The 26,098-nt window shown below is 41.1% G+C and overlaps 1 protein-coding gene across 1 annotated transcript; it reads left to right on the plus strand.

Annotated features, from left to right (window-relative positions):
- abcb11b (ATP binding cassette subfamily B member 11b) lies at positions 1–26,098 on the plus strand. The gene is made up of 29 exons (XM_088289560.1): positions 1–209; positions 316–404; positions 483–501; positions 843–872; positions 947–1,001; positions 1,095–1,387; positions 1,474–1,561; positions 2,117–2,250; positions 2,356–2,527; positions 2,801–2,925; positions 5,447–5,621; positions 8,315–8,428; positions 8,521–8,631; positions 8,713–8,838; positions 9,123–9,326; positions 9,394–9,564; positions 10,802–11,003; positions 11,073–11,142; positions 12,888–13,008; positions 13,107–13,277; positions 13,367–13,471; positions 13,935–14,096; positions 15,655–15,858; positions 16,280–16,521; positions 17,025–17,181; positions 17,946–18,143; positions 19,007–19,213; positions 22,658–22,804; positions 23,093–26,098. The coding sequence occupies exons 2-29, from the start codon at positions 326–328 to the stop codon at positions 23,291–23,293; spliced, it is 4,083 nt and encodes a 1,360-aa protein (XP_088145686.1). The 5' UTR covers positions 1–209; positions 316–325; the 3' UTR covers positions 23,294–26,098.

The raw sequence follows: 26,098 nt of genomic DNA on the forward strand, positions 1-26,098 counted from the left end.
CATAGCGTGTCCTTCTCCTATATACAAGCGGGATGCAGCCACAACTGGCACTATAGTGTTTGGTGGGCACGTATATGCCGCATGTTACAATAGCGGACTTAAGCACGAAAGAGTTACTGGAGGATCGTTGGACCTGACTGCTATTCTGGGGACCCAGGACAAATTCTCAAAAGGACAAGAACCGTTTGCTTGTAAAAGGACTTTTGTTGGTAAATTTCTCTTCTTTTTCTTCTTCTGCACTTGAGTCATATACGATTGTTTCATAGTTGCAATTCTGTTTTGCGACTTTTTCTACTTTTACTTTTCTTTTTCAAGATGAGCCAATATGCCAACCGGATCAGTGAAATTGCAAAGTATTAAAAAGCTTGGGCAGCAGAATCAGAGCTATGAGATTACGGATGAAGGTAAATCAAATCCAGTCATCAAAGAGGATTTTATTTGAATTACAATCAAATTGTAACACATTTTTTTATGTTTTGCAGAACCAGCTGGCTATTACCTGTACGTATTATACTTGATTTGATGATGTGCTTTTTTTTTTTTTTTTATATATACGGGCCACTATTTGACATGTTTTCCTGCTGCTTTTAAATTGTTTTTATGTGAACATACATCACGATCCACAACATTGCATACAAAATAATGTCATCCTATGGTTTTCTGTGTCTGTGAGTTACCGAATGACATGCTAGGGCATAGAATACTCTTCACAATGTGAATGTTTCTGCTCTTAATACAAAGTGCAGCAGTGTGTTTTAAATATATTACTTTAGACTGAATAGAATTGGAAAAGTTGTTTTTGATCACATCATTTGCTTTGCATGTGTTTTGTTTCCATGCAGGACCGTATCAACTTCCAAGGAGAAGGAGAAGTACGTAGAGCAGTTTTAGTCAAGCCCATCTCAGAAATAATTTGAAAAACTTACCTGTGTTTCCTTCCAAACAGAGGAAAAGGGGAGAGCAAGGAGCAACCTGCAATTAGAGTTGGCTTCTTTCAGCTGGTAAGAACACATCTGCATTCAAATTTGAGCAATTCAGTGTGGATCGATGCAGCACTCACTACTGCAAGCGACCTCTTGACTCTATATGTCCAGTTCCGTTTTGCCACATGCAACGAAGTGCTGATGATGGTGGTGGGGAGCATATGCGCCGTGCTGCACGGCTCGGCGCAGCCCCTTATGCTGCTGGTGTTCGGCCTGCTTACCGACACGTTCATCGAGTATGACATTGAGCTGAATGAGCTGAGTGACGAGCGGAAGGAGTGCGTGAACAACACCATCCAGTGGACGAAGAACTTCACTGACATAGTCATGAACAAGCCACCTTGGAGCTCTAGCAACAATTCAGAGTGGGGAACCTTTGCGCCTTTTAGGGCCAGGCCATGTGGGTACGTTGGTGGTGACAATCAGATTGCTGTATTTTGGTCAAAACACTTGTGCATGATACATGTCATGCCTGAATGCTTATTTTCAGGATACTTGACATCGAATATGAAATGACCAAATTTGCCTTCTATTACGTTGGAATTGGAGCAGCCGTCTTCATTTTGGGATACTTTCAGGTTAGTGAATTAACCTTATGTTCGTACCATCTAGGTGACGGGTTCGACATTTTGTTATAAAAGGGAGGTTTACGCCACAATAGGCGCGAACACGACTTAGATTATGTCCCATCGAAGCGGCATTCCTCTTAAATGCAGCGCACAAGTCACGCACTGATAGTCTCGACATGACTGAGCCAAGACAGCCCAATTTTCCCCAAGAAGAAACTGATTTGCTCATCCGGGAGGTTGAAGCACGCAAAGTCGGTTTATATGGAAGTGCAAGCAGATCTACATGGGCGGATGATGTAAATTGGCTTGGAAGGATCAAATCGACGTAGTGATGAGGGAAGTCACCCCCTGCCCCATAATAATTCAAATCTGTCTGCCTACACTTTGATCAAATACACCCAAAAAAGCTTTAGCGCCCCTCCCAGCGATGCGAAAATTAAGTTCTCGCTCTCTTTCACCCTTGGTCAAATGTGAAAATAGAGAAATGGACCACGTTTAGAAAAAATTGGAACGATATGTAGTCGCTTTCTGCTGTCTTCCATTCAACAGCGTTATGTCTGACAGATCTCTCTATGGGTGACTGCTGCCGCCAAGCAGATCCAGCTCATACGGAAAATCTACTTCAGCAAAGTGATGAGGATGGAGATTGGCTGGTTTGACTGCACCTCGGTGGGAGAGCTCAATACGCGCATGTCTGAGTGAGTTGGTCTCAGTGGAAGGCTCGTTATCTCACCGTTGGAGTAAAATAAATGCCTCCAGTGAATGCTGCCTGCATGCATCATGTCATGTCTGTGACAACACAGTGACATCAACAAGATCAATGACGCCATTGCGGACCAAGTCGCCATTTTTATGCAGCGTTTCACCACCTTTGTGTGCGGCTTCTGCATCGGCTTTGTGAAAGGATGGAAGTTAACGCTCGTGATTGTGGCAGCAAGTCCGCTAATTGGCGTTGGAGCTGGCCTCATGGCTCTGGTGAGACTCTGAACCTTAACTTTTGTCTTCCTTCCTGATGGTTTGACGTATATGTGCTTAAGGAATGAATCACACTGTTATTGTGTCAAACTATTTTCATTGCTGTCGCTGTTCTAACTATTCTGCATGCACTCCCAGAAATGGGAACACAAAGATGTGAGTTTACATTTCCAAACCGGTCTGTATTGAATTGAAATGTACTGCAGCATGTGTATTCTTGAGAAACGCTTGGCTCCACATCACTTGACTTCTTTGCTTCGACTTTGGCTGCAGTTTGTGGCTAAGCTGACAGGCTTGGAGCTGCAGGCCTATGCTAAAGCTGGAGCCATTGCAGATGAAGTTCTCTCCTCAATTCGAACGGTGGCTGCTTTTGGCGGAGAGAAAAAAGAAGTGCAACGGTATGCAAAAATCAAATATAAATGCAACAATTTTTTAGGTTCACTTTTTGTATGAGGTGAACTAAAGAAAAAAAATCCAAGACTTTCCACGTACATTTATGGTCAAAGGTCTATCTGTCTTTCTATCCAATCCATCAACAGAATAATAAGTTTAATTTTTAAGCACTTTACAAGACCCTCAAGGACACTGCGCATAAATAAAATAACAGTGAAAACAGAGTTAAATGGAATCAATATAACAAGTACAAATACCGCCATTACAGTGAGTTGGTGACCTTGAAAAGGTGCATTTTGAATTTGGATTTGAATAATGTTGCGACACACTGAGTTGCAGAGTTCTGGTGGCAAAATGTTCCACAGCTGGAGAGCAGAGTGACTGACGGCCGTTCTTCTCATGCTGCAGGGATGGGTGGATGTAACAATCATGTTGATGGAAGTAAAAGATCTGAGGTCAGACAGCCATTGAAGGGCAAGGTTATGCATGTCCTTGAAGGTGTAAAGAAGTAGCTTTATTTGAATTCTAAGTTTGACTGGGAGCTCGTGAAGTTGCTGTAGGACACGGGTGATGTAATGTGATGGAAAGACGGAGTCGGTTGACGTTACGCAGTTGCAAGCAAGCTTACCACGTTATATTACTGATACGCGGATGACAGCTGGGAAGCTTGGATTTATGGATGAGATCACCAATTTCTGAGGAAACAAGACTGTAAAAGTGGAGAAAGACTGGCGGAGGGTCAGGGGGTCAGGTTTGGAGAGAAGCTGTGGCATACTAAAATGCAGATAAAACAGCATAATTATTGCACGGAACTCCTTAGGGTGCCCACAATAAAAGGCCATTCTAAAATGTGCAGTTTTACTCCGTTGGGGTAATTCAGGGGCGTCAGTATGTGGGGTGACCAACATTTGTCTCACCAAGTACAACGCAACTTCACATTGCTTTGATTGGGTTTATGGTTGTGGGGTCTGAATATTGCTCCTTTCCTCTTTATTGGCTGTGCAATGTTGCTGGATATCAGTAGGAACCCGAAGACTGCTGATCCAGAGCATTCCAAACATGCTTAATGGGTGAAATCTCCGGTGAGTATGCTAGCCATGCAAGAAATCTTTTCAACTCCAGGGATGTGTACTGATCCTTTCAACATGGGAGCAACCGTGCATTGTTAGTTGCTACATGAGACAGTCAAAGATGAATGGCACAACAATGAGCCTCGGGATCTCATCACAGCACCACTGATAAAATGCACTTTGCCTGTCCATACCATAAGCCCACCGCCACCATGGGCCAATCAGTCCAAAGTGTTGACATTAGCAAACTGCTCAACGCTCACCCACATGACCGTCTTTCAGGCTTCCTGCCATTAACCCTTTCCAGTCAGAACCAGGTAGTTTACATCAATGGAAAGCACCTCGCACCTGTCTTTGGAGACAGCTTATGCCAAATCAATTCAATTCTGCGACAAAGGTTTGGGTGTACTTTCCTGCTGTCAGCATGCCAATCGCATGATCCCTCAAATTAAAATGTCACATTTGCCATAGTGGCCTTTCATTGAGGGAAGCCTTCAGTCAACTGTGCAATAGCCATGCTGTATAATCAATATCTGTGATGTGGATGGATTATTTCAACAGAGAAGTGTTCATAAAGACAAATGTAAACATATTTGTGAACAAGATTTGAGCGAAATAACCCTTTTGTGTAATTTGAAAACATTTTTCTTAGATCTTGGAATTCAGCAATTGAATATTGGATTAAAAAACTGTGTTGAGGGTTTTTTAATTAAGTTTACATAAATATTTAATTAAGAACCTTGAGTTAACATGGCAGTACGGCAGCCTAGTGTTAAGCAAGTCTGCCTCACAGATCGAAGTCAGCCAGCCCTCCTTCAAGTGTCTCCAGTTGGTCCAAAATGCTCCTACTCACCTCCTAACCGTTGAAGACTTAAAATTTTCTATACGTGTGATGGATGTTTGTATATATGTGCCTTGCCGGTTTATAATAGTTCAGTATTTTTTATTTTGTTCTGACTTTTTTTTAGTTTTGATTCATTTTTAGAACAGGTGTGTTAATTTTAAAGAGTTTTTATTGTCGAAAATGCATCATTTTAGTTTAGTTTTAATAGTTTTATTTTTTATTTAAATATATAGTGAATTTGCAGAGTGCAAGATAAAGAAAGGTCACTAAGTATTATGTAATAAAGTCATGTAAACTTCAATTCTCAAACAACTCTTTGACCCTTTTCTGAACAACCGTACGGCAATAACAGAGTAAATTTAATTGAAATGAAACCCAAAGGTATGTGAATAAAAAATATAATAATCAATTGACAAAACTGAAAACAAAGGACATTTTCATTATATTCGTTTTTAGTTAAACAAATTCAGTTTTTCATTTTGTTCACAGAAATGTTTCAATTTAAATTTGAGGTGTTTTTTTTCTTGAATATAGAATATAATGTGCTGTTTAGAAACTTTATTAATGAATGTTATGTTAAGTTGTTGATTAAAATGCTCTTGTTCCCACCAGGTATGACAAGAACCTAGTGTCAGCACAGCGCTGGGGCATCAGAAAGGGTTTGATTATGGGATTTTTCACTGGATACATGTGGCTGATTATCTTCCTGTGCTACGGCCTGGCTTTCTGGTATGGCTCCAGTCTTGTGGTGGACACAGAAGAATACTCACCAGGGACACTTCTGCAGGTAACACCTCCCAATGTTAACATATGAGTAGATGCAGCTTGTGGACATTTTTAATATTCACCTCCACCCTTAAGTGAAGATGCTCTGAAATGAACATTCTTGGCTGAAACCAAAATTAGGAACATGAGGCCAAAAACTAAATTATTCAATACAATGTCTTGCACTTAGGGGCATATTCCCCCGTTGGCACTTAAGTCATTTGCTTCTGTGCATTTTTTGCACACTTTCAAGATGCGGCGATTCTCCAGTCTAGGTTTCTGTGTGCAACCATGAGAGAGGTGTGATATGATGACGTCTGAGGATGGCCCTAATTTCCAGGTCGTGGAATTTTCATGAGACGAGCATTCCATCGAGACCCATCTTAAAATTATAGCATACTTTGTGAAATTAACTAATTGTGTCGAGGATCCGGAAGTCACCACACGTGACATGCGTGGCTCATATACAGGCTATTTTGATGGAGCATGTATTTTTTCATTCACTTTTTCATAATTCCAGTAAAAACAATTTAATTAGAATATTATGACGGAAAGCTTAGGAGACAGTGCATACTGAGCTAAGCAACGCTCTGTGTGCGACACATCAAATAAATAAATAAATAAAATAAAAAATAAAATAAAAAAATAATATAAAATAAAATAAAAATAAAAAGTCCCCCAAAAATTATAACTATAACTTACGGCCCATTATTTAACTGTAAGTCCCAGCAGTGGACCACGCTCCTGGCAGTTGTAATAGCCAGGACCGACCCGGAAATACACGGGTCGGTCGGGAAAATTCAAATATTTTCACTCCATCTTCTATGCCCACCCTGCCGCTTGGCATAGGTAGAGCTATGCGCATGAATTTTGGTGGCGATTGGTCATGGTTTTCACATATTTCTAAGCCACTTTGAGCTTTTTCTCTCGAGTGAATGTTTATGAGGAAGAAAAAGCTTAATGCCCACAAAATTCAAAATACTGTGGCAATTGCTTTGATATTTTCAGAAGTCGAAGTGGATGTAGGAGGAGAGGTGAAGATGCGTGTGTGAATTTTGGTTGCAATTGGTCGTGGTTTTCTTGCCACATTAACCTTTTTTACATGTACGTTAAGCATTTTAGGTTGTCCCGCGCTCATCCTTTTTTTCCACCATAATATGATATAATGTTGATGGGATGTCATTGTAATGTGTAGGCTTGGGCAGTTTGTGAGTATATAAGGGACAGGTGTGCAACCTGAAGTGGTATCCAGCCAATCACATGGCACACATAGAAAAACAACCATTCACCTCTAGGGACAATTAAGAGTGTGTTCAATGAACCTACCATGCATGTATTTGGAAATGTGGAAGGAAACCGGAATACCCGGAGAAAACCCACGCAGGCACGGGAGAACATGCACTTTCCATACACAGATTCAAGCCTACGACCTCTGTAGTGTGAGGCGGATGTGCTAACCAGTCCTCAACCGAGCCACCATATTTAATTTCTTATTTATCAATATATTGTACTTTTAATCTTAGAGGTTGCTCATGGCTGATGTATGTGGTAATTCATTTCAGGTTTTCTGATTTACCCTGTGTGTGGTTGTGAATTCTGCTTTCAATGAAAATTGCACTGTTGCAATGATCATAAATTCCTGTGTTTCATGACGACATTTAACGATTACTGCCAGATTAGCACGGCCTAGCCCAAGCATGTCTTCTCTTACTTCGATTACTCATCCTCCTTTAATGTAAACAATACTTGTCAGAATTGTAGATTATACCCCGCCATGGAGGCGATGATTAGTGAGGAGCGCCTGCTGCAGTCAGACATGTCTGCAAAGCTGCAAAGCTAGTTTTGCAAACGAGGAAAATGCAACGACATTTCTAAAAGTTACATTGATTTATTTGGGGGGTGGAGGTGGGGCGGTAATATATAGACCAAAAAAAGAAGAATGAAGAACATTTATCCAAAAGAAACTGAATTTCATATCATGGAAAGTGTGAAGATTCCTGGTGTCGCAATGAACAGCCAATGTTTTTAGATGAATTGCCACTACAATACCACGCACAAAGACAAATTGATCTACTGTAAAAGCTAACAGCTTGCAAAGATGCTAATGTTGAAATGCAAAAAAACAATATAATAATAAGGTATTCTGTTACTCATATTTACTAGAGCTTGTGGCATTTTATTTTAAGAACATGATGAGCAATTTAAAATTAATTATAATAATGAATTAGATAACATGTAGTAACATCATTCATATTAATTCATGAATGAAAGCATCGTGGACTTGTAAAGGAAATTAAAGCAATGCTTGAATGCTTGTAATGAATTTTAAGTAATAATTATTAATATTTTTTACCCTATAATTTTGCTGCGCTTCTCATTAAAAAAAAAACTCTCCTATTACAGTCCCTAGAGGGGAATGGATAAAACAAGGAGCCACAAAAGTTGCACATCCCTGTAATGGGTCATTACATTTCCCCCAGGGTCTTGTTAAATTTTAATATCTGCTACAGTACTATGATGAGGTTTGCTTTTTACTTGGCAAAACCGTTGCTCTCATATATATCCCCTTAAAGTCTTCATCTTACTCAGACATTTTAGGCAATTGCTGTCGGAGACACCATTTCCAAAATGAAATTCATCATTATTTTCACTTTGCATATATTATACAGTGCGACTGCTACTATCATATCTTGCTGGGCCTTTTTGCCTTGCCAGGTGTTTTTTGGTGTTCTGATAGCAGCCATGAATTTAGGACAGGCATCGCCATGTCTGGAAGCATTCGCCGCAGGCCGTGGAGCTGCCACTATCATCTTTGAAACCATTGAAAGAGTAAGAAAAAGTTTGGTGGCCTAATAATGACATTCATCAATGTTAATTTAATGTGGCTTTAACAAGCCTTTCTTTTTCTTCTACTTCATCAGGAGCCCGAGATTGATTGTTTATCTGAGGCAGGGTATAAACTTGATCGAGTCAAAGGCGACATTGAATTTCACAATGTGACCTTCCACTACCCTTCCCGGCCCAAAGTCAAGGTATTTAACACTTTCTTCGTAATTAGAATATACTGATGAAGGTACACTGCTGACTGTGCCGCTGTGGCATCTTTTGCTCAGATCTTGGACCGGCTCAGTGTCAAAGTGAAGTCAGGCGAGACCACAGCCTTTGTTGGGGCGAGCGGCGCTGGGAAAAGCACAGCTGTCCAACTCATTCAGCGCTTCTACGACCCCAAAGAGGGCATGGTAGGATCAAGCTATGTGGTCCCAAACAGATTCTGTATCTGCTACTAATGCATGCGGGGACTGAAGATTGCTTTTCTCTTCACCTTTGTTCATGTCATTTTAAAAATAACTATCTCCTGAGGATGATAAACTGTTTCATTATTCTACATTGGTCCGAATAGCCTCATTTAGTCGTGTGGGGTTTGGGAGTCCTGAGGGCCTGGAAAAAAAGCATTACAGCAGCAATGTACTTCAGCATCATCATCCAGCAATTTTAGCTCGACGAGCTTCTGTCTGCGTCTCAGGTGACCCTGGACGGTCATGACATCCGCGGGCTGAACATCCAATGGCTACGCTCGCTCATCGGCATCGTGGAGCAGGAGCCTGTGCTGTTCGCCACCACCATTGCTGAGAATATACGCTATGGTCGACCTGGCGTCTCAATGGACGAAATCATCACAGCAACCAAAGAAGCCAACGCATACAATTTCATAATGGACCTGCCGCAGGTAGAAATCCAATAAACATTTGGAGGACTTGCACAATGTCAAAACCTTATTTGTTGTCATTTCATAGAAATTCGACACCCTAGTGGGAGAGGGTGGTGGTCAGATGAGTGGTGGTCAGAAGCAGCGTATTGCAATTGCCCGGGCTCTGGTCAGGAACCCTCGCATCTTGCTGCTTGACATGGCCACCTCTGCCTTGGACAACGAAAGTGAGGCTGTAGTACAAGAAGCCTTAGATAAAGTACGTACGTCTGTGCTCACTTCACCATGTGTCCTTATTTGCACTCGTTTTCAATAATAGTATCCTCCTACCTTTGCATCAAAAACAATTGTCTCCCTTCAATTAAGTGTCTTAAAAATGGGTGCGCTACTTGTCTGCAACCAGGAGCGGCTCCATAGATTCACCCTCAGCTAGTTTGCGCTCTATAGCAGTCGTCACCACTATATCGGGCCGCACAGATGAAAGAAAAAAAAACTTGCAGTACTTTTAGTTTATTTACTGTTCGACACTGAAAAATATCGGATTTTGAAAAGTGAACGGCTTCTCTCCGTTACATCAGACTCTTTATGCATGTCAATATGCTAATTGTCTTGGTTGCATTTAAATCCGCAAGCTAGTAAAATGTGTAAAAACAGACCACGTATGAAGCCTGCTACGCACAATATGTGGGGCGCACCCACTCTCCCACCATTTACTGGTCCGCAAAAATTATGGAATTGTATGAACCGGCCTGCATTTGTAAAAAGGTTGGGGTCCATTGATCCAAAGAACATCAAGAAGACATCAACTGTATTAACTGCAGCTACATCCACGCAAACATCATCTACTACCAACTCTTTTAAACAACATTAATATAATATAATATAATATAATATAATATAATATAATATAATATAATATAATATAATATAATATAATATAATATAATATAATATAATATAATATAATATAATATAATATAATATAATATATAATGCATAATATAATATAATACGCTCAATGCAACAAGATTGGCATCAAAACAGGAGTTCAGAACATTCAGGAAAAAGGTCAATAAATCAGTTTATGGATCGCTAATTTTTCCCATCTTGCTCGAGAAACTTTGGTGAACTGTTCATCTGCAATAGTGATTTGAGGAAAACAAAGATATTTAATCGTAATGTAACACTACCGCACTCCTTTTGTATGACTAGAAATAAGAATGATCAATCCATGAGTATTGTCGGGTGCCGTTAAGTTTAGCTCTGAGAAAAAAATGGGATGAACATGATTATTCGACATTTTTTATTCTGAGTTATATTAGGAAAAGTTGTATTGTTAAAAAAAAAACAATACAGTACACTGAAATCATTAATTGCAGAAAAAAGTCAACAAAATATTGAAAAATAATCCAGCAAAGTGTCACAATTTTAGCTCGTGTTTCTGGTGTTTTCTTCACCCCCCCCTAAAATGCATTTTTTGAATGCTGATGCTGAAGGTGCGCATGGGGCGAACCACCATCTCCATCGCCCACCGGCTGTCCACAATAAAGAACGCTGACGTGATTGTGGGCTTTGAGCATGGCCAGGCAGTTGAGAGAGGCAAGCACAGCGAGCTACTAGACAGGAAAGGCGTCTACTTCACCCTTGTCACCTTACAGAGCCAAGGGGACAAGGCCCTCAATGAGAAGGCTCGGCAAAGTGAGTTCTACAATTACCAATTCCCACCAACATGTTTTACTTCTATTGACCAATCCGAATCGCTCTCAGTGGCTGAAAATGAAAATGCACCCGAGAAGCTAAGTCTGTCCAGAGCCGGCAGCTACCGGTCCAGCATGAGGTACCAGAACACAACCACTTGTCCGAATTGTATACCATTTTGCTTGTTGAAGTTTACAAGTATATATAGAAGCAGCTGATCCCTACCAACTTCAAATGCGAGATGCGGTGCTCCATTGTTCAGTCGTGGGACTGACATATCGAGCACCATTCATAATCGATATTTGAGATTTGAACAGACATCCAAACCCAATCTTCTTACTGTGAGGCAGTGGTCCTAGTTAACCATTGTGTCTCATCCAATGTCACGATTCTGACTGTGCATCTAAATTGGATAATTATCTCCTCTTAGTGCGAACAATCATTGTAGTTGTAGCACAGTGCTTCTAATCTATTTCTTATTACACCCCACTGAGGAAGAAGAAAACATTTTGCGCTATAAAATTGTTATACGTCTACTTCTGCACAACATTGTATCATTATGAACATTAAAGAATACACAAAAGGAAAAAGTAAATATAGATCAATTTACTACAACGAATAACTTTAATGTTGTTTTTCTAGTTTGGAAGAGTAGATTTGGAATACAGTGAAACCCCGGTTATCGCGGTTAATGGGGACCGAGACCACGCGCGAAAACTGAAAATCCGCGAAGTAGCGGCGCCCCTTCAAAAATGCTTAAAAAAACCTATACAGGTATACAGTATACCCCCCTGTATACAGTACACCATATAGAATACGGGTAGAGAGAGAGAGAGAGAGTGAAATTCATGTTATAACAAAAAAAAAACACCTGCTGGTACGCCGCCCGGTGTGCCCTGTGAAATGAAAGGTGGCATTCTTCATTTATTTATTCATTCATAACTGACAGCCTCGCGCTCCGCTCGTGCCCGGGCGGAAGAGGTGCTCCTCTTCGGCTTAATTGTAACGCACGCCGGACCTGCTCCCCCGAAGCGTGTCTCCTTTCGGTTGAACTCGGTTTCATTTCGCCCCGCTCGTGCCCCGGGCGGAAGGTGCTCCTCTTCGGCGTAATTGCCACGCACGCCGGCCGGCCTCCTCCGGAGCTCTCGTACGGTCCCGAACGGAGCGAAATGTCGCTCCGCTCGTGCCCGGGCGGAAGGTGCTCCTCTTCGGCTTAACTGCCACGCACGCCGGCCGGAGCTCTGGTACGGTCCGAACCGCGCGAAACGTCGCCCCCGATCGTGCCCGGGGAACGTGCTCTTCTTCGTCCACTCTCCTCTTCGCCCACGCTCTTCTTCGGCGCACGCCGGCCGTCTAACCGCTCCAGCGCCCCGTCGTGCCGCTCGGCAAAACTACAATGCCCCCGCGGAGCAGAGCGAATGGAGAGCCCCGATCGTGCCCGGGCAAAAAAGTTTGCAATTGTTGAATATTTTTAAGACCCGCGAAGCACTGAACCCGCGAAAGGTGAACCGCGAAGTAGCGGGGTTTCACTGTATTTAAATTTGTCTGAAAATAAAAACAAAAATTAATTGAGATGGCCTCTCTTACCTTCTGTAGTTGATGTGCAATTGCACTTTTGTCCAGTACAGCAAAAAAAGAAATATAATCTTACCGGGGTCGCAAATGCCCCTGATTCTGCAAACTGCTGCTGGCTACAATAGGGATGAACAACCAATCACAAATGCTCATCTTTAGACTTTAACTTTGTATTTCACCTTAACTGAGGTCAGCAGAAAACCTCTTAGAACGAACGCCTCATAAAAACAATATAACAGCACAGGACGTTCAAGAAAATGTATCCATTAACAATTCATCTTTTTGGGCCTATAACCGCTTGTTTGACAGAGCTTCCATCCGCCAGAGATCCCGATCGCAGCTATCCAACCTGATTCCAGAATCTTCTGTTTCCATTGCCGGAGAGCTGGGCCCCAGAGCATACGCCGTGTCTCAAGCAGACAAATCCAAGGTTGGTACATGCGTGGGTGTGATGGCCTCCAATTAAACATGTGGATGAATGTAATCGCTTTTCTTACATTATTTCTCATTGTGATACTGAACACTCAGAATGCCATTCAAGAGGAGGAGGAGGAGGACCCAGTGGAGCCAGCACCAGTCGCCAGGATCTTGAAGTACAACTTTCCTGAATGGCCTTACATGTTTTTTGGATCTTTGGGGGCAGCTGTGAACGGAGGAGTCAACCCCGTCTACTCACTTCTATTCAGTCAAATATTGGCGGTGAGGTTACAGTACATTTAGAATAATGGAACAATTTCTAGAGGACAAAAGGGCAAGTTGTCTATTGTTTGTCGTTTGTGTGTGTGCAGACTTTCTCAGTTACAGATCCCATAGCTCAAAGAAAGGAGATTGATAGCATCTGCCTGTTCTTCGTCATGGTCGGCGTTGTTTCTTTCTTCACTCAAATGCTGCAGGTAAAGTAACAGTTGACTTTAGCAAACATTGCTTTGGGTGTCTCTTCTACTTGAAGGCTGGGATTTTTTTTTTTTTTTTATTAAAAATGATCTCTTATTGAGAATAGTCTCGGGACAGAAATCTAATAAATCAGAAGTTGGAGTAAACCCCTCAGTTTTACATGAATCTTCATTCTTGGCATGTTGGACAATGAGTTGCTTCCAAATTTGTGGGACCAGTTTGCTGATGCTCTTTTCAGTTCCAGTAAGGCTGCCAACAATGCACAAAGCATGGTCCATGTGATACGGAAGAGCCAAACTCTCTTCCAACCTTTGATATGATTACTTACTGATCCCACAAATATTCTCTGGGATGAATGGACAGAAATTGCCATTGACAAACTTCAAAATATATTCCAAACGTCATATTTTTGTTGAGCCTGGGGTCTCTTTTTTGTGTGCGTGCGTGCACGTGTGTGATCAGGGCTACGCCTTCTCCAAGTCTGGAGAGCTGCTCACTCGCCGGTTACGTCGTCTGGGTTTTCATGCCATGCTTGGCCAGGAGATTGGCTGGTTTGATGATCACAAAAACAGCCCTGGAGCGCTGACCACACGACTGGCGACCGACGCCTCGCAGGTTCAAGGGGTGAGGCATGCACAAACAGAGGAATCTAAGCCTTATGAGTTACTGTTACTGTGCAAGATAGAAGTCAAACATAAAAACCATGATACAAGTACTACAACAGTGGCAAAAGGCTAAATGATTTGCGTAGAGTGGAACCTCAAAAGTTGAGCACAACCCAATTCAGGACACTGTTCGACCTATTTGTATAGCTTTTAAAACAGTTTTTACCAAAGGTGATCATGGAAATAAAATGAATCAAAGATTAAACTGACATCATCAAACCTACCTTAATTTAACGGTACTCATGAGTGTAAAAACAAGTTAACACTATAACGCTAACTTTGCTATGTAATAATCTGTATGATGACATTGGAGTCTGACTGCTTTGAACGTGAGTGTCCTGTACTTGCCTCACATGACTTTGGCTGTATATCCGTCTCCCACTGTTCTTGCCTTAAGATTCCTTAGTGTGGTTGTGCCTTCTTTTTCAGTAAGTGCCACTAAAAATAAAGAAAAAAAACACATGGGCAGTGTTCGCTTGCCGAGCTGAGGTTTTTTTTGTATGACCTCAGAGATTCCACTGCATGTGAGAATCCTTATACTGCTACTTTGGCAACTGATGAAAAGCAAAATGAATGCTCGCATGTGTTTAGATATCTCCCTCCAACACACCTGATTCAAATGACAGAACTTGGGCACCCATGCTATAGAATATACTTTATATTCTCCTGGTGGAAAGTAATGGATTGTTTTGGCCAATTCCTTTTTTTTTGCTTTAGACTGAAATGAATTGGGATCTTACGTCTGGATATGATACTCAATTTAGAAATATTACCTATAACAAAACCTCAAACGAGTATTATTAGTTGGGAATCATTTTTCCAATCACTGCCTTGGAGTTTTTTTTCTTGAAGTCTTTTGCAAAGAGTAGAGGCGATACCTTGACTCCTGCACTATGGAGGTCGCTTCTGTCCTCAACTTTTGATGTTTTCCTATATCTTACAAATTGGTTCTTACAAATCTGTTACTTCGTACACTCGCGGTTTCTACCTTACAAGCCAATACAACTATTTGAAATGTCTTGGCATCTCAAATGGATGTACTGGCTTTGGTTAATGTTTGTCCAATGGCTCAGATTTCATTTCCATCTGTTCTAAGCTTTGCAATTGTGTATGAATTAATTTGTTCATATCTCAAACTATTCTAAATGTATTAATGCAATACCAAAATGAGCACATTAAACCCTGCCCTATTAATTGTTTGATAAATTAATGTTATAAGGACACACTACAAGAAAACAGTCCGATATATTTGTTCACATGAAAATTGCAGTATTGAAAAAAAGGTTGTGCTGTCATATCCAAATTTAAAGACCTGGAATTAACAGCTGAAATGTTTATGTATCATATTAATCTGTTGGCCAAAATATATTCAGTTGACATACAAAACAAACCAAAATAAATGAGCTCTCTGTTCCAATACTTTTGGAGTGGAGTGTACAGTCAAGTCAAGGTTAATTTGACATAGTCAATACAATAAGAAATGACTCAAGAGTCTGGTCATCCTTCCATCTTCAAAGGCCACCGGCTCCCAGATCGGCATGATAGTCAACTCTCTGACCAACATTGGAGTGGCCATCCTCATGTCCTTCTACTTCAGCTGGAAGCTCACGCTGCTCATCCTGTGCTTCCTGCCCTTCATCGCTCTGTCAGGTGGCTTCCAGGCCAAGATGCTCACTGGATTTGCCAAGCAAGACAAACAAGCTATGGAGGCTGCAGGACGGGTCAGCATCTGTTTCTGATTGTTATGACAAATGGGGAATGACCTCCAATTTAGAAGTCACAATTTGCCAGTAATCCTGTTTACGATAGCTGAGTTGCCTCCTGAGTTTCAGCATTTCTCATAATTTCTTCACACATCTGTCAATGTTCCGTAATCACTCGGTGAGACAGGGTCAATGCCAGATTACTAACCGAAAAGGCTGACATGATATCTGAAGCTTAATTGATTAACTCCCACAGGAAAACATAAAGAAGAAAAAAAAAGTTACCATAAATCAAATTTCTCGTAACTTCCTTTACATTCTCACTGTACCTTCAAAGATGAAAGTTCAGCAAATTGTTATGAAAACCAAATATATAACAATATTTGGATGTGGTATTTACACTCCACATCATGTTCACCCCTTTTTATGTACTTTGCAGATTTCAGGTGAAGCGCTCAATAACATTCGCACCATCGCTGGTCTTGGAAAGGAGAGGAATTTTGTGGACACTTATAATGCACAGCTGGATGCTCCATACCAGGCCGCCCTGAAGAAGGCTAACGTCTACGGGGCTTGTTACGGTTTCGCCCAGTGTGTTGTCTTCTTAACCAATTCTGCCTCCTATCGGTTCGGAGGCTACTTGGTACGCCAAGAGGGACTTCATTTCAGCTTGGTGTTCAGGTACAATACAATACTATATTTGCTTGACTTAGATTTCGGCATAATGCGGGGTTTGAGCCTTTTTGGGAGGGAAGTAGCCTTTTCCCAGGCAATCCTAGCAGCATAACTCATTTGCATCAAAATCAAGGAGGTTGAAGGTGCAGTATGCCTGAGTATGCTGTGCTTGACTGCAAAAAAAAAAAAAAAAAAAGAAATACTTGCAAGTCCATGCATGAGCAGGTAAAGGACAAGATCCCCCCCTTGCGAATGATGTACCATGTGTCATGGGTGCATGCAGACTGCCTTGCACCCCAAATCGTACATCTCTGTGTGTCCAACTCAGCCCGTCCCTCTGCCTTGGCCTCGACCAAATTAATTAAAATCAAGTTAGACCTGCTTTTTCAAATCTAAAATTAAAGTCTACTTTTTGTAACCAAAGGGGGAGACTCACTATATCCTATCCCGAAAAGCCCTGAATGAACCTTTTCTTCGTGGAAAATGAGCACTTGTTTCATCTTGTGTAGGGTCATTTCTGCCATCGTCACTAGCGGCACCGCCCTGGGCAGAGCCTCCTCCTACACGCCTGACTATGCCAAGGCCAAGATTTCAGCTGCGCGCTTCTTCCAGCTGCTGGACCGAGTGCCCAAGATTAGCGTCTACAGTGACAAAGGACATAAATGGGTATGTTGGGGCATATTGAGATGTGTATGATTTCACACTGCTTGTACTGGTGGTGAAAAAATCCTTTTAACATGACTTTGTGAAAGACAACTGCAAAACAATAAACTTAGTCACTTCATTTTATTGTAATGACTACAGCTGTCCAAGTTAAGTATTCATTTAACAATGTCTAATCAGGTTTTTAATATTGTGGAACTTCTCTGCATCTTGCTTCCCTTTATTAAGATACATGAGCTGGGCAAAATATTAGAGACACCTCTTAGTGTGATGCAGTGCAGTTCTCAAGTGTTAGATGCTCTGTCAATACATACACACATTTCCTGAAAAGCCCCAGAGCAAAGCAAGAGGCACCACTAACCAAATACAGTCACACAGATGAAGGAACACTGCAAACAAGTTTGGGGCAAAGTTGTTAAGAAGTACAAGTCAGGCTTGGGTTAAAAAGTGCAAATGTTCGTTGATTCCCAGGAGCACCATCAAACCCGTCATTATCATTTACAGAGCAGTCCCGAGTCACAAATGCTGCATTTCCAAGTTTGTAGTATTGAAGCAATTCTGCAAACAAACTGCGTTCAAAATAATACCCTGCATTATAGTGTTTGCGCCCATCCCAGAGGTAAAACTAAATAAATTCTCTTGCAGGCAATGTCAATCATATTTGTATCAAACCAGTGCAGCATAGCATTATAGAGTGCTATACTCCCAAAACAAAACTAAACCTTTGCACCCCTTTTGTTTGCCCCACCCCCACCTATCTCCACCAGGATAACTTCCAAGGGAACATTGAGTTCATTGACTGCAAGTTCACATACCCGTCAAGACCAGACATCCAGGTCCTCAATGGGTTGAATGTGACAGTGAAGCCCGGCCAGACGTTGGCCTTTGTGGGTAGCAGCGGCTGCGGAAAGAGCACCAGCGTGCAGCTTCTGGAAAGGTTTTATGACCCTAACAAGGGCAGAGTGGTGAGGTGGACATGGCTGAATGTTGTGCATGAGCATTCCTTTGACATTATTGAAATGTACCCTTTTCTTCAAAAACTTTTTTCCTTCATTTTTACCACAAGTGCGCCTGTTCTGCATACACAATGTAACACCTGTGTTATAGTCTGTAATTAGGTCAGCTTTACAATAACGTACTCACAGATTACAGTACATTATATATGATAACAAAAATGTGCTTATTGCCAATTTACATTATTATTAATGCAACAGTTTGCTAGGTCAAATTTCCGCAAATATTTTCCCGATTTAAAAAAAAAAAAATCTAACTATTGTGCTCATTTTTGTTTTCCACTTGTTTTGGTTCCACTGATTTTATGACCGTATATTTTGTGAAAAAAAAAAAAATGTTAATCTCTGAAGTTTACCGAACAAAACTGTGGAAAAAATCATGACAGTCTGCCTGAAATAGTTGAGTCAGATGATGATGACGATGACCTTTTAGAAAATGTCAAACATGTACCTTTGGAATAAATCTCAAGATGACACTGAGAAACCTGTCAAACAACGACAGCTGGACATTTAACATCTCAAGTATTTCTAAATGTCCGATTCTTGCTCACCTTTAAGTCAGACTGTCCGTCGTGGGGGCACTTATCTCGATTGGAGGTTGACTCGTGCCAGAGAGAAATCACAGCCAGGATGTAAAAGGTCTTAATGGAGCTGGAAGTGCCTTGGGAAGTCATAGTCCTGATCGTGGGAGATTTAGAAGAGAAATCACACAGTTAGAAGGGACATTATGTTAAAGCTCATTAAGTAGAATGTATGTCTACTCTTTGATTATAACGCGGCTTCCTACTAATGGTAAAATCAATTGCCTCTTGCAGCTAATTGATGGTCGAGACTCGACTCTCATCAACGTGCCTTTCCTGCGATCCAAAATTGGCATTGTGTCCCAGGAACCAATCTTGTTTGACTGCAGCATCTTGGAAAATATCAAGTATGGTGACAACTCACGGGACATCGGCATGGACGAGGTCATATCAGCTGCCAAAAAATCGCAGCTCCATGACTTTGTCATGTCTCTACCAGAGGTGGGTTCATGTTTGCAGAAGGAGAGATGTTTACTTATAACGATGAGCTAAACACAGGGATTAGTTTGCATGAATGTTAAGGCAGTTTGGTTAGCAAAGGAAAACAAATCAGAAGCCGCAAATAAATAATAAGGTCACTCAAACGATGATAGAAAAGGAGGACACAGACGTTCAACGTTGGTTTTCGGACATAACGCTTAAATGCAGTCATTTCTCTAAATTCTCTTCACCTTTTGATAATAAAATGGACCATGGATGATGAAATCCTTAAATTCCTTGCAATTGTACAACAACGCTGTTCACCTGTGGGATGTTTCAAATAGATGTTTGATGATCAGTCCTCACGTTTATCACTTTGAACATTAAATATGTCTTTGTCGTATATTCAATTAAATGTAGGTTGAATATGATTTGCAAATCATTCTATTCTGTTTCTTACATTTTACACAACTTCCCTGTTAGGACGCTGGGTGTTGGGAGGACCCAATTGCAAAGAGGCAGTCGGATTAGTAGAGAAATTGATTGTTTTATTTAACCAAGACTGCATCAGGTTTTGGCAGTCCAGTGAGAGCAGTCCTGGGTCAAGGGGAAGGAGTCCAATTGGTTGCAGGGAACAGGGTTGGCAAGCGAGTAGCAGAGTACAACCAATCTGAGGAATGCAGGGGACATGGCAGTATCAGGATTCACAAAACGACTTGGCGGGCATACAAGGAAAACTGGCTGGATGTACAAACTCATAATTGAGAGTGTTGATCTGGCGACAAGGTGGAGCCAGGGACCAAATTAAGTACTGTTGATGGAAATTGATTGCACCTGGTCCCAGCACCACTGTCTCTTCAGCCCTGAAAGAAGACACCCACACCCACAAAAAAAGGGAGGGGCTCAAGGTGCAGGGCCAGCAATCCCAAATTCAATGGAATTGGAGTAGTAAATTGTAGGTGATATTAATAATTGATTCTTCGACCTTTGTAATGCAGATGAAAACGATTCTGACTCAGTAATCAATTAAATAACAACACTGACAAAGAGAAAAAAGTTGACCTCTGTTCAATGCTCAAGTAAGAAAAAGGTCCATGCCTTTTCAACAGTCCCCAATGTATTATTCTTTTACACAATGAGTGCATGTCGATGCACTTCTAAGTCTGCAAAGAACGCTCAAGCCGAAACTAGTTTGAGAGCAGAGCAGCCACATGCCATGTCTGATAGTGATCATTTTGTGTCAGAAATGGGTGATATAAAGCCTCAATTGGGTCTGTGAACTCTGTGGATTCCGACACAAATTGAAATACCTTTCATCAACGAGCGTATCAATACAAAGAGTGCATAACTTCAGACTCACACTGACATGCTCGTGTTTTGAACGTTTCAGGGGAACGTATACAAAACAGGATGGATGTGACACAATGTGGGTGGGATGGGCAAACATCACAGGCCACAATTTCCGTGGTTGCCTGGACAAATTTGTAACTAAATCAAAAACACTCTCAATGCAATAACATGTGAAATTATGTAATGGGTTGTAACAAAACTAGAATATGACCAATAGTGTGACTGGATGCCAATGCATTTCCCTGGTATCTCATGGCCCTTTGAAATTTTGTCCCAATTTACAGCATGTTGTGCATAGTTTGTCACTGTTCTTACGGCAACTTAGTGTGCATGGTAGCCATTTTGTCATAATCAATCATCGTCCGTAGAAAGCCTTGACAGAGCATGAAAAATGTGTCAAACCTTGATTATAATGCGAGAAACTTAAGGGACCTTATCAGGAATGTGGTTGGCTCGGAGAAATGTACTGGCATCCGTCGTTCACTAACCCCACTTGTGAGCCTCCAGGACTCAGCAGTCCCAAATCGCCATGGCTTATCATGGGAACTGTGATTCACAGTGAGAAATCTTAGCAAGAGCTGAATATGGAGGAGGGGGGAAAAAAAGATAAAATCCCAAGCTGCGCTACATTTCTGGCAAACTGAAATGTCGTGGCCTTTGGGACTCTAATGTAAGTGTAGCAGAAAATCGTGCAACATCATTTTTCAGAGATCCCACTGTTTGTCATTAAAATCCCCAAATAGTCACGCTTGTGCTAGAAATAACCCCCTATGCACTATTGAGCGCCATATTTGATGACGTTTTCATTTTGTAGTGCTGTTCCAAAGCATAGTGCGCATACACCATCTCCTATGATCTCTGTCGTGCGCCCCGTGTAGCCCACAATGCATCTTGAAAAGTTGTGAACAACGACACTCACCAGAAAATAAAATACATCCTATGAAGCATTGCGCCCATGTGGATTTTTCTTTGTTGTTTTTACGTCTCGGGTATTGTTTTCTGCATGAGCCAAAATTCCTTCAATGTGGTGTGAAAATATCCCACAACAACATATCTGAAGATGGATCGTTTTCAAGTGTTTTGTTAGAGCTCTTACACATTCAGTAACTTCATTTTGTGAAATACTCTCAGCTGAAGACAATATCAATTATTTATTTGTTTAATATTTAAAACGGAGGTTTCACCGGCTAACGTAAATATTTGCAAAAGAAATGATGTGGGCTTAAATATTTTTCATATCATTGATGCATCAACTTTGAGTACTTGTTTACAGGAGACTTTTACAAATGAGCTCATGTTTTTGCGGTAAATGCTATAAAAGTTATGTATAACAAACACATTGTTAATTATTTTGATTACAACGTGTACAATATTATTATATATTGTTTTGTATATATATTTTCAAAGCCATATATTTATTTTTGTATTCCATTTGAGTTAAAGAAAATAATTCCAGAGTTGCAGTTTAAAGTTAAGGCGATAGAATAAAATGATTTTCATATAATAACACTGGGAACAATTTGAAAAAAAAAAACCTGTTGAGTTAGATTTTTATGGTGAAAAAAATAAAATTGACACCAAAATTGCAGTAAATATTTTCGTAATACGTCTTTTTGTTTTTTATCCACAATTTACTAGATTAGATTTGATTAGCTGTAGTCACATTTGCCAGCTGATCATTACAATTGGACTCTTGGACATCTAAATGGCAACTTGTTAGTGGAGTCACAATTGAGAGGTGAGAGGTGTGTGCAGTACCCAACAGGTCACTACTATCAATATCAGCAAACAGAAAGCTAGTTTAGTAGGAATTAAGAGTTTACTGCTGGCATTTCTCCTAACCTTTTTACCGTACCATACTGTTGTAAGTTCTATTTCATTTTATGCTTTTTTTTTTGTTTTCAAAGCTTGTAACATCTTAGTGTTTTATTTACATACATACGTACCCATTTATTTCATGTTCTTTGAGTAAACAGGGATCCTATCTCTCAAAAACTTGAGGTGCTTGAGAAAAACTGAGATCAGTTTTGATACGGCACCTAAGATTTCTTCAAATTATCAGCTTTATCTGAAGAATAAAGTATGTTGATCTTATTGTCTGATTTTCCTGTTCAGAAATACGACACAAACGTGGGTGCCCAGGGCTCTCAGTTATCTCGTGGTCAGAAGCAGCGCATTGCCATTGCTAGGGCAATCATACGCGATCCCAAGATCCTGCTCCTGGATGAAGCCACTTCAGCTCTGGACACAGAGAGTGAGAAGGCAAGTCGCAAAATAATTTAAAAAAAAAAATCTTGATTCTGATTAGCTGCTTGATATTCACTGGTTGCAAGCAGCAAGAAGAGCTGTTCATTGACATAATTAACGTCATTCTTCCTCACGGCTGATAGTGACCTTGTATACATTTCTACATGTTGTGGATGTGCCAATGTCAAGCTGTGGGCTCTCAGTAATCAAGTTGTGATTGAGAAATTGTGATTCTTATGCCGCTTGCTTGTCTATGATTTCATTCCCCCGTGTGACTTTGTGTACTCGCCTTGCCCGCCACAGACGGTGCAAGCGGCTCTGGACAAAGCTCGAGAGGGCAGGACCTGCATCGTTATCGCCCACCGCCTGTCCACGATTCAGAACTCCGACATCATCGCTGTCATGTCCCGAGGCTACGTGATTGAGAAGGGAACGCATGACCATCTCATGACCTTGAAGGGTGCTTACTACAAGCTGGTCACCACTGGCGCACCAATCAGCTAAGGGATCCAAGAGTGTAAACAATTAGAAACGTGATATGAGCATAGTGTTATTGTCTGAGGTGACGAGGCCAAGTCTGACTGAACATCCAAAAGTAGCTTCAATCGCTTCACTTTTACAGTATTTATTTGTGTGGAAATACCGTTATTCTGCGAGGGTTTAATGAAATCTTTTGAGACTACTGCTATATGTTTGATTTTGTTTGCTGTGACAACAATGTGACAAGTGAGTTAGTCACGTGGAAAACACTACACTACAATGGTGGTTTGTATAGGACTGTTTAGCAAGTCCGCCTCGCAGTGCAGGAGTGCATTGTTCGATTCCAGCTCCGGCCTTCCTGTGTGGAGTGGTATTCTCGTTTCCTCCCACATTCCAAAGACATGCATGGTAGGTTAATATAACACTCTAAATTGTCCCTCTGTGTGATTGTGAGAGCAAGTGGTTGTCCGTCTTTGTGTGTCCTGCGATTAGCTGGGAACCAATCCAGGATGTACCCCGCCAACAACCCTTGTGATAAAAAGATAATGGATGGATGGATGAATGTTTTTAAGCCATTATCTCATTCGGGATCACATGGAACTTGGAATATATCCCAGCTAATTTAAGGTGAGAGTTGGGTTCACTTAGGACTGATCATATGTGATGATTGTGAACGGGAAATGAAAGGTAACTATGTGAACCACTTCACTATTAATGACCTAAATACAATGTAATTCCTTCAGCAAAGAAATTCTCTTTGGAAATTAATGTAATCATCCCTTTAGTGACATCTGATTTAGCTAGACAAGAGTAGAAAATAAAAGCCTTTACATGGAGATTAATGGAATAAAATCAGTCATGTCTGGAGCTCGTATTACTCTGTCGTGGCCAATAATTGTTTTTGTTTTTTTGCTGTTGTTTTTTTAAACACAATATGCTCATATCTGGACAAACATTATTACACATTATTCAATCATTACTAAAAAAAAATAAAAAATCCAAATCATTTCATTAAAATACGAGGCATGACTTTGGAACATGGGAGGAAACCATCGTACCCGGAGAAAACCCTCACGAGTAGTGGGAGAACATGCAAACTCCACACAGGAAGGCCGGGGCCCGGGATCAAACTCCACACTGCTGAACTCTGAGGCCGACGTGCCAACAAGTCAACCACCATGCCGCCCAATTCACCTGCCAAGCAAAATAAAGTGTTAATGTTAGATTGCAAGCTGTGGCAGCAAAGGTAACGGAGAGATTTCAAATTAAAGAAGACTCCGAAGTACGAATAAGCAGTTAGGCTACTTCAGCAGTCAGATATTTAACCTTGTCGAGAATATGTGACCTTCCGATTCTCGACTGCACGCTTAGCAGTTAGATGCTGTCTGGAGTGCAGATGTCAGAGACACTCTCATCAGTTAGAGGTAATATGTGATCACGCCACACTGACCTCTGGGAAATTGAGTCTTTAATCGTGACATCTGCGGACCTCGCGTCTGGGGTGGATTAGCATTCTTCAGATGCAATCTCATCTTGCCACTTCTCCAAATTGATTCAGCGATAGGACACTCTTTGACTTTGTGCCATGCAACGCCAGAGGCTGGGTGACACATCTCAGATGGTTGTGAGAGTGAGAGGTGTCTCAGCATATTTTACGGAGATCAAGAGAAACGGAATTTGCTATTGAGTCAGAAACTGTGTGTGAATACTGAGCAAAACTGTCGCTGTGCTAGGGCAAACGTCAAATTCTGAAATGAAGTGAGGAGTCCAGGCACGGTGTCATAATTTCAGAACGACATTTGGGCTGGCTAAGAAAAAAAAAAAATCATGACTACACTTGGAAAGTCTCTCTCTTTTTTTTTCGATAAACGTATGATACACACCAGAAGCATGTAATCGAATCAAGTCATGTCACATTTATTTACAGTATATTGCTCCTAATCACCAAAAAATCTCAAAGGGATTCACATGCTCACAGCTGACAAAAATTAACGACATCCCCTGAGCTTAACCATTGATCTTACGAATGGTAGCAAGAAGCTGCCAATGTGGAGTAAACATTTTTTACTGGCAGACTCAAAGTATGTAAGAAAGTATTGATAAAATGTAGGCGAAATGCTAAAAAAAAGCTTTTTTTTTTATGATGCCAGGGGGTATTGTCTTTAGTTTTAAAAAAAAGCATTTGGCCTACATTGTAGCAAGACTTTTGAAAACTAGGTAGGTACACATTTTTTCTTTTATTATGTTTGCAGTGTACGATTGCATTTTTCCCTTAATTCCGCAGGGTATTGACTTGCCCATATATCAAGACCTTCAAACGTACATAGTGTACAATCAAACGTGAGCTAACTGTAACCTAACGTGCAAGTCACTGACTCACCAGCTCGTCCCTGTACTCACACATGCACAAGAGTACAGCGGCAGCACAAACACGTGTGTGTCTCTTATAATGTAGAGTTGTGTGTCATCAGCATAGCAATGGAAGGAGATGACAAATTGACAGATGGCTTGGCCAATGTGGAGCAGATGAACAGAGTGGGCCCCAGCTCGGATCCCTGGGGGACCCGCACAGGTGACGAGGGTGGATGTAACTCTCTCCCCGCACAGAGTTGTTCAGTAAATGTATTCTAAGCCAGTGGTCACAAACGTAGTGCCCCATGGGCATCAGGTAGCCCCCGGGGACCACATGAGTAGCCCACGGGTCTGTTCTAAAAATAGCTCACCAGTGATGGGACATTGTGGTCTTCTGGGAATGTTGCAGAAGCGATCATTTGAAATTTTAAACACTGGTGAAGATTTGTAGAAATAAAGTGTTGATTTCTGTCTGTG

This window comes from Idiotropiscis lumnitzeri, chromosome 3, assembly GCF_059441095.1.
Source record: "Idiotropiscis lumnitzeri isolate Australia: NSW breed Sydney's pygmy pipehorse chromosome 3, RoL_Ilum_1.0, whole genome shotgun sequence".
Lineage (NCBI taxonomy): Eukaryota > Metazoa > Chordata > Actinopteri > Syngnathiformes > Syngnathidae > Idiotropiscis > Idiotropiscis lumnitzeri.

Excerpts from the sequence above, each read along its gene's own strand:
- abcb11b (XM_088289560.1), top strand. The coding sequence starts at position 326 with ATGCCAACCGGATCAGTGAAATTGCAAAGTATTAAAAAGCTTGGGCAG. Across the intron at positions 14,097-15,654 it reads ACGCCTCGCAGGTTCAAGGG|GCCACCGGCTCCCAGATCGG; the intron begins GTGAGGCATGCA and ends CCATCTTCAAAG. Across the intron at positions 19,214-22,657 it reads TTGTCATGTCTCTACCAGAG|AAATACGACACAAACGTGGG; the intron begins GTGGGTTCATGT and ends TTTCCTGTTCAG.